The following is a 9652-nucleotide window of genomic DNA, read 5'->3' as shown; positions in this document are numbered from 1 at the left end:
ACATTGTAGTCACTGGCAGCAATTCTGCGCTTCTTGATGGCTTTATTGGCAAGCTAACTCGCGAATTTGCTACCAAGGACTTGGATCTTTGAACTATTTTTTAGGCTTGGAAGCCCATCGCATGTCTACTGGTCTTTTTCTTAGCCAAGCCAAGTACGCTCACGAAATCTTACAGCGTGCACAGTTAGTTGACTCCAAACCGATGGGTACTCCCATGGTGGTCGCTCAACATCTTTCCATAGCAGGTCTAGATTTTGATGATCCATCCCTCTACCGGTCACTTGTCGGAGCTCTCCAATATCTCACAATCACTCGATCGAATATTACTCACGCTGTAAGTGTCGTCAGCCAATTCATGCACAAGCCATCTATTTCTCATTTTCAAGCTGTAAAAAGGATCCTACGCTATGTTAAAGGGACTCTTCGGTTTGGTTTATCTTTCACTCTATCTTCTTCTCTAGAACTTCTTGCTTATTCAGATGCTGATTGGGCTGGATGTCCTGATACGCGCCGCTCAATATCTGGCTATGTTGTTTATTTTGGCGGTAATCTGGTGTCCTGGAGTTCCAAGAAACAGCCAACAGTTTCTCGATCCAGTTGTGAATCTAAATACCGGGCATTAGCCCTCACTGCTGCTGAGGTTAAGTGGCTACGACACCTTCTTCGGGATCTTCATGTATCTCCTCCATCTCCTCCAGTCCTACTCTGTGATAATCAAAGCTCCATCTTTCTTGCCGTTAATCCAGTTTCTCATAAACGTTCCAAGCACATTGATTTGGATTATCATTGTGAATTTGTGACTTCCGGAGAGCTCAAGATTCTCTATGTTCCCACTCACTTACAAATTGCCGACATGTTCACCAAAAGTCTCGGCCGACCTGCCTTCATCTTCCTACGTTCCAAGCTTCGCGTCTATGATTCTGAGATTCTAGGCTTGCGGGGGGGTATTACTATTATAGAAGGATCCACACGATCCTCCTCAAATCATGTTGTAAATAATGTTGTTCTTCAATCCCATGATTCTAGGCAATCCCTTGATTTTAGACAATAGCTTAGAAGGAAATATTACCTTGTATTCTTTCCGTAAGACCTGCTGTAACTGATTGTAAATATTCTATATAATGCTATACAAGTACCACAAGCATTCTGTGGTGGTTTCTCAAACCTTATCATATACATATGACTCGCTCCAAAATGAGTAGTTTAGAATATTGTCTCCAATCAATCTACTCCAATTAAACTAGAAACTCAATTTTGTCTAACTGAAAGATTTAGCAATTAAGGCCAATAAAATTATTTACTGAAGATTAAGCATGAACAATTGATGGTTAGAATATTCACAAACTCATTCGAATATCATAAGAATTTTTAAGCATTCAATATATTCAAAAATCATAATGAATCAATAAAAATATATAGATAATCAAATTATTTAATAATAAAACCATTCAATCGATTAAGCTCACAATATAAACTCTACTGTTGATTTGAAACAATATCTAAATCATTAGACTTCACATCTAACCTCAGTACAATTCAAGAAAAATAAATGACATTAAATTAAATAAGTTGGAATTAAAATAAACTGGAGAGGGAAACTACAAATAGAGAAGGAAGGCTGGCCAACGACAGTTGGGCCACTGGCTTTGCAACCGCGCTGCCTAGCTCCCTCTCTCCACCTGAGTTCTCTCAAGAATTAAAAATAATAATACTAAGAGCAAAGCCTCGGATGTGTAGAACGCATCTCTCTTTTATAGTCATTTCGTATATGTACCGGTCCAAAAAGCAATAAAAAAAAACATGGGCCCCGCGTGTGTAAGAACCACCAAGGTCTGTTGCTTTGCATGTCTTTAGAGCATTCTCATCCGGTGCCCCAAAGCAACGGATTCCTCATAATTTGAGAAAATATTTAGGAATTTCATTCCAAACCACCCCATCCCATTTCCCATTTTGAGATGAATGGATAAGAATGCTACAGTGAATCTGCAAATATAGAGATTTACTGTTTGTCTCCAAACCATTATTTTAAGTTTATAAAATTGTTTGTAGTTAAGTTTATAAAGGGAGGTGAGAGAAAAATGTAATAAAAAAAATAAAGAAATACTATTTTAATAGAATAGAGAAATGATAGGGAATAGGATGTAGAAGATTTTTGAAAGATGAGTAAAATTTAGAAAAAAATTTTAAAAAATATACTTTTTAACTAAATTATAAAGAATTTTATAGGAAATGGGATGGAAATGCTCAGCTTGCAAAATGCCCAAAACCCAGCGTCCCATAGCAAGTCCCCTGTTTTGCACCTGCGCCCCTTTTCTTTTTCTTTTCAATTTTTTTTTTTTTTTGTTTGTTTTTTCTGCCTCCTCGCGTCCCCAGCCAATAGCACGTTTAAGTTCCAGAGCTCCTGCAAGCTTGCATTCCTCTGCTGCGTTACTGTCTTTCCCATTCCAGCCCCAACACCCGTAGCACGTATACTCCAGCCCCTGCCGTTTGCTACCTGCGCCAAGTCCTTGAGCTGTCATGGTTGTATGTGCTCTGCCTAGGCGTGCTGCGTCCCGGACATTTTACTAGCCGCAGCAGTCATCCTCAAACCGAAACCTTATTGTGGTCCCACTTGATTTTGTCCCATGTGATTTTCTCTATCTTCCAAGTCTTCCGTGCGTGATCAGTGGTCTTCATTTGTTTTTCTATATCTCCCAGCGTGCGCCTTCCTCTTTCTTTATTTCCTTTTCGTGTGAAGCGTTCATCTACGTGGGTTGCTGGGGCAACGCATGTCTGCTGCTGGAAGTGAAGGTGCTACAGTGGAGGTGCAGCACTTGGTGAAGTGTAGGAAGAGCTCACGGTGGTGCATGCGGTGATGGCTATTGCTTGGTGTTGCTGTGAGTTAAAATTTGCTCTGTTTTGGGAGCAAAAACAGGGGTCTTTGTTGTGAGCCACCTGCTCAGATTTCAGTGAGGGTGATGGACGTTCATGCCAAGGTGCAGCACAGTCGTGGAGGTGTTGGGCTTACGGAGGAGTGGTGGTGCATGGAGTTGGGTGGCCGCGACTGCCTGGAGGTGGCTGGCAAGGTGGAAGCCGTGGTTGCTGTAAAAAGAAAAAACAAAAATAAAAAAACAAAAACAAAAATAAAACTAGACAAGAAAATAAATAAATAATTAAAGGCAATAAATAAAACTAGACAAAAATGAAAAATAAAATATTAAAAGTTTTGTGTGTAACAGCCCGCTAGAAATTCAATTGTGAAATTTCTATTAACTTTAGGAATCTTGTGAAAAACCCATAAGTTTTCACGAATCCATTAATCGTATAGGTTTTTGTCTAACTACATAGTTAGTGTTATTATTTACTATGGTATCAGAAGTGTATTTTTGATTATTGGAAATAGTTAGAAGTGTCAAAATGTATTATGATTGTGCCATTAGACTCGGAGGGTTATTTAAAGTCTTATGGCGCAATAACATTTTTTTCATATTTTCGGACAAAACGTCTGTTCAAAACTGTAGATATTATTGGATAAAAAGAAATATCTTGAGGTAATTTTCGTGAATGTTATTGGGTAAAAATATTTTGAGTTGATTTTTATAGATATTATTAGATAAAAATATCTTAAGTTGATTTTTGTAGATATTATTGGATAGAATATTATGAGATAATCTTTTATAGATATTTTGGGTAGGAGAAAACCACATTCAACTCTCAACTCCAGCCTTATCACCTCCCTTATCTCATCCATAAATGTGTCCAGCCAGCACCCATGAACTTATCTTCAATTACTCCTTCTAATAAAAGATTATCAAACACTCTCTCTCAGACAGATTTTAGGAGATCTTTTGCACGCCCATTTCGAAGCTGTTGTAAGTGTTTTATCATAAAGTCTCCTTCATATAAGTTGTTTCTTTTTTAGTCTAGTTTACATGGATATCTTATTTACCCCATTTGAAGATCATTTGGTCAGTCAAATATTGTGTAAACTATAGAAAGGTCATTCTGGGAGATAAACTGGAGAATATGTTATAGTTTGGAGTTTTTGACCAAGCTAATGGATAGATATTGGTTCGAAATTTTTATGGAGTATTGTTAACATGTATATGTGACTATTGGTTGAGGATTTTTGCATGATTAAAGGTTTTGATGAAAGATGTTCTTAGATTTAGAAACTTAGAAACTGGAAGAGGAAAAACAGTTTCTGTTTTGAGAAAGTTTAACTCTTTGGTGGTCTAAACCTATTCTAATGACTTTGATAATTTTGTTGGGGCCACAACAACTGTGGAGTATGTATTTACACGTAGAATACATGGGGCCACAACAACTGTGGAGTATGTATTTTTCATGTTAATTCAAGTTTCAGAGTAAGTTCATACTAAGTCAAGTTTCAGATCAAGTTCATGTCAAGTCAAGTTCAGTTCATGTTTCAATTTAAGTTATGTTAATTATGCTATGTTGTACGCTAAATTATGCTTTAATTATTTATGAATTTGATTATACATTTATGCTTTTACTGTCATCCATGCATCATTAGCATGTGTGGAAGTTTTTTGTTAACTTACTGAGATTTGAAATCAAATCTCACTGTGGTAGTCGCAACTACCATTGCCCTCGAATGGTAGATCTTGTTACAGGACCTGAAGGAGGATCAGGAGCTGACCAACTAGACACAGTCGATTGAACGACGGTGCGTCGTTAATGTTAATATAGTAGTTAAATTACTACTTGTACGATGGAGTTGCATCTCCAGTACTTTTGGATCATAACTATTTTGGACTAGTGTTATGATTTTAGTTGTTCAATAGGTTTTTATATATGGAGTATGTTTTAAGCATTTGGGATATTTTCAATTTGGTGCATAGTATTGCTAAAGAAAAAAAAAAAATTTATCCGCTGCGAATATTGCATATTGTTAGATGCATGTTAGGAACATTTCATCTTATATGTCATGAACGGGGGCAGGTAACCTTGTGTTGCATGTCTCGACGCTTCAAATTTCCGTTCGATCCCAAATAGAATTTGGGGACGTCACAGGGTGGTATCAGAGCAATACGTCTCTGGGCAGTAAATCCACATGTCCTTAGGAAATGCACCAAATATTAGGTTTGAAATTTAGTTGTCATTAGGCTTGAATTTCTTAAAGGTATGAGAGGTATCATATGATTGTAATATGTATACTCGTGTGTTACAGGAAGAGACAAATGACTCATGGTAGAATACCTCAAAACCCTGAAGGTGGTATCAATCAGGAGAATCATGATTCCCCGATGGATGGAGGATTAGCTGAAGCTGTGCGTATGCTGACTGACGTGCTTAGACATCAGCAACAGTAACAAGTGAACGCACCTAGACCCGAAGTTAGGGGTTGTCCATATGAGAAGTTTATGCTTTACCGTTACCCAAATTTTTTTGGTAATGAAGGACCACTGAGAGCCGAGAAATGGATTATAGATCTCGAGAGAACGTATGAGATTTGTGGATGTCTTGAGGACCAAAAGGTTCTATATGCTGGATACCTATTCCAAGAGAAGCTGGAATATGGTGGGATACACGTAGGCAACTTCTAGTTAGGGAACTAGGTAGTATGACTGCATTGTCTTGGGAGAGGTTCAAGGAAGAGTTTGACAACAGATTCTTCCCAGACTCTGTCAAACAATTGAAAGCCCTGGAATTTGCGTCCTTAAAATAAGGTAGTTTGACTGTAGAGCAGTATGCTGCTAAATTCATGGCATTGGGAAGGTTTGCACCACACTTGATTTCAACTCAAAAGATGCAGGCACAAAAGTTTCAAGCAGGACTTCTGCCTAGAATCCGAAGTCAAGTAGCTTGCCTTAGAATAGAGAATTACCAAGAGTTGGTAAATGTAGCGACAATAGCAGAGGCTGAGCAGAAGGAATTGGCGATCCAGAACATGACCGATCGAAAGAGGGCCATGCCATTTACTACAAGCAGTAGTGCTGAGAAAAAGAGGCCTTTTTCTAGTCCGGAGAAAGACAAGGGAATAATGATTGGAGGACAGAAGCCGTCCTTTTATTCACCATGCCCTAAGTGTGGTAAGCTTCATTCTGGATAAAGTTACAAGGGATATGGAGTCTGTTACCGATGTGGAAAACCAGGACATATGATTAGAGATTGTCCTAACGTCAAACAAGGTAGTGGAGCTGGTGATCGCAAGCCAAGGCCCCACATCCCGGCACGAGTGTATGCAGTAACACCCGGTGATTTTGATGTTGATGCACCTGAAACTGATGAAGCTGGCGTCATGACTGGTATTTTATTTTATTTTATTTTATATTTTTTTTTCTTTCCTTTTAGTATTTATGATGTTGCAGGTATTATGAATGTGTTAGAATTAGTATTAATATTGGTGTATATATATTTTTTTAGGAAGGGTTAATTTGTTTAGGTTCTCGGCTTGTGCACTATTCGATTCAGGTGCGTCGCAGTCCTTTGTGTCTGCAGCGTTTGCATGAATTTGTAGTTTGCAGACTGAACTATTACCACGACGGGTTGTAGTATTAATTCCCGATAGGAATACAGTATCTTGTACCCGTTTAGTTAATGATTGTCCGTTAGAGCTAGAAGGAAGGACACTGAAGACTAACTTGTTAGTATCCGGTCAGATGGAATTCGACCTGATTTTGGGGATGGACTGGCTTTTCAAGTACTACGCTAAGATAGACTGTCGGAAACGAGAGGTTGTGTTTGAACCTCCAACTGAAGACAGGATGAGTTACGCAGGAACATCAGTTAAGGCCACCCCACCTTTGATCTCGGCGTTGCAAGCTAGGAAGTGTATCGATGATGGAGCCTCAGCGTTTCTATTGATAACTGTAGAGGAGACAACCAAAACTATAGGAATCCAAGGGATACCTGTGGTTGAAGACTTTCCTGAAGTTTTCGTTGATGAGTTACCTGGTTTACCACCAGATAGAGAAGTAGAATTCCAAATAGAGTTGGAGCCGGCAACAACTCCGACTCACAAGGCGCCATATCGTATGGCCCCTACTGAGTTGAAGGAGCTCAAGCTACAATTGGAAGAACTTTTGGAGAAGGGTTTTATCCGCCCTAGTTCTTCGCCGTGAGGAGCACCTGTGTTATTTGTGAAGAAAAAAGATGGATCTATGAGGATGTGTATAGACTATAGAGAGTTGAATAAGGTGACGATTAAGAATAGATACCCATTACCCAGAATCGATGATTTGTTGGATCAGTTGCAAGGAGCAGCAGTGTTTTCAAAGATTGACCTGAGATCCGGGTATCATCAGCTAAAAGTCAAGGATCAAGATGTGCTGAAAACTGCCTTTAGGACAAGGTATGGCCACTTCGAGTTTTTAGTGATACCTTTTGGGTTAACCAATGCTCCAGCCGCATTCATGGACATGATGAACAAAATATTCAGACCTTATTTGGATAATTTTGTTGTCGTATTCATTGATGACATCTTAATCTACTCTAAGAACAAGGAGGAACACAGACATCATCTAAGCATGGCTTTAACTATACTTAAGGATCAGAAACTTTATGCCAAACTTAGTAAGTGTGAGTTCTGGCTGGAAGAAGTAAAATTTCTAGGTCATGTGATCTCTAGTAGAGGAGTAGCAGTAGACCCGAGCAAGATTGAAGCTGTAACAAACTGGCAGAGACCGACCAGTGTGCATGAGATCCGAAGTTTCTTAGGACTGGCTGGTTACTATAGGAGATTTGTGGAAGGATTCTCCTGTTTGTCTGGACCACTCACCGCCCTGACTAAGAAAAATGTGAAATTTACTTGGAATGATAAGTGCGAAACAAGTTTTCTTGAGTTGAAGAAAAGACTTACCACCGCACCGGTACTTACACTGCTGGAACCTCTTAAATCTTTTGTAGTATATAGCGATGCATCTAAGGCAGGACTCGGATGTGTGCTAATGCAAGAAGGGAAAGTGGTTGCTTATGCTTCACGACAACTGAAGAATCACGAACAGAATTATCCTACTCATGATTTGGAATTAGCTGCAGTAGTTTTTGCTCTTAAGATTTGGAGACATTATTTGTATGGCGAGAAGTGTGAAGTCTTCACAGATCACAAAAGCCTAAAGTACCTGTTTGAGCAGAAGAATCTTAATATGAGGCAAAGAAGATGGCTGGAATTAATCAGCGACTATCAGTGCGACATCAAGTATCATCCTGGAAAGGCCAACGTGGTAGCTGATGCTTTAAGCCGCAAGAGCAGACAAGAAGCTTCATCAGTTCCTTCATCAGAAGTAAATTCCCTCTTATGTAGTATGAGAAAACTGTTGATTAGAAACCGTAGTCAGGAAACCATGTTGACTACAATCCAAGAATTCATTCCATTGGACTGGGAAGAACTGAAAGACCGTCAAAAGAAGGACAGTAAACTTGCAGAAGTTGTAAAAAAGATCAAAAAGTCAAAAGGACCAGTGGACTTTAGCCGCAGAGAGGATGGGACTCTGTATTACAAGGACCGAAGAGTCATTCCAGCAGATGAAGAGTTAAAGGAAAAAGTACTAAAGGAAGCTCATAACACACCTTACACTGCTCATCCTGATAGTACAAAAATGTATCAGGATTTAAAACAGTCTTTTTGGTGGGAAGGAATGAAGAAGGACGTAGCAAAATTTGTGAACAAATGTTCTGTCTCTAGATGAGTAAAAGCAGAGCACCAAAAGCCAGCCGGTAAATTGCAGTCATTGCCAATCCCAGAATGGAAATAGGAGGATATTTCCATGGATTTTATAGTAGGCTTTCCAAGGACCTCAGCCGGAAATAATACTATCTGGGTAATAGTTGATCGTCTGACAAAAAGTGCTCACTTCATACCCATTAAGAATACAGATTCTCTAGAAAGATTGACGAGAATTTATATAGCAGAGATTGTCAGATTGCATGGAGTGCCTAAGACGATCGTATCAGATAGAGACCCTCGTTTTACGTCACGCTTCTGGAAAAGTTTACAAGAATCGATGGGCTCTAGTCTGAGGTTTAGTAGTGCATACCACCCACAAACAGATGGACAGACAGAAAGGACGATTCAAACTTTGGAAGATATGCTAAGAGCCTGTGTTTTGGATTACGAAGGGAATTGGGAGAAACAATTACCTTTGGTAGAATTTGCTTATAACAATAGTTTCCAGGCCACTATTCAAATGGCACCATATGAAACCTTGTATGGTAGAAAGTGTAGATCACCTCTGTATTGGGATGAAGTAGGGGAAAGCAAAGTAGTTGGACCAGAAGTCTTACAAGAGATTAAGGACCAAGTACACTTGATTAAAGAAAGGATGAAAACAGCACAGAGTCGACAGAAGAGCTACGCTGATAATCGAAGGAGGAGCATAGATTTTAAAGTTGGAGATTGGGTCTATGTGAAGGTATCTCCTATGAGAGGAGTAAGTCGTTTCGGAGTGAAAAACAAGTTAAGTCCGAGATATGTGGGACCCTATGAGATAGTGGAGAAAGTGGGAGTAGTTGCATATCGTTTGGAATTGCCAACTGAGTTCCATGGAATTCATAATGTTTTTCACGTGTCTTCTTTGAAAAAGAGTTTTGGGAATCAGACACCAATGATAGTGGATCCCGATAGCATACCTTTACAACCCAACTTGACCTATGAAGAGAAGCCAATGCAAATTCTTGACTGGAAAGATAAAGAGTTGCGGAACCGTAA

At 39.2% G+C, this 9652-nt stretch overlaps 1 protein-coding gene across 1 annotated transcript; it reads left to right on the top strand.

Moving 5' to 3' along the window:
- Positions 1-202: 202 nt before the first annotated feature.
- Positions 203-1051, top strand: LOC122313639 (uncharacterized mitochondrial protein AtMg00810-like). Its single transcript, XM_043128808.1, has one exon. The coding sequence runs from the start codon at positions 203-205 to the stop codon at positions 1049-1051; it is 849 nt and encodes a 282-aa protein (XP_042984742.1).
- The last annotated feature ends 8601 nt before the right edge of the window (positions 1052-9652 follow it).

This window comes from Carya illinoinensis, chromosome 6 (assembly GCF_018687715.1).
Source record: "Carya illinoinensis cultivar Pawnee chromosome 6, C.illinoinensisPawnee_v1, whole genome shotgun sequence".
NCBI lineage: Eukaryota > Viridiplantae > Streptophyta > Magnoliopsida > Fagales > Juglandaceae > Carya > Carya illinoinensis.
Note: the sequence above shows the minus strand (reverse complement) of the source record. Positions and strands in the feature narration are given on the sequence as shown.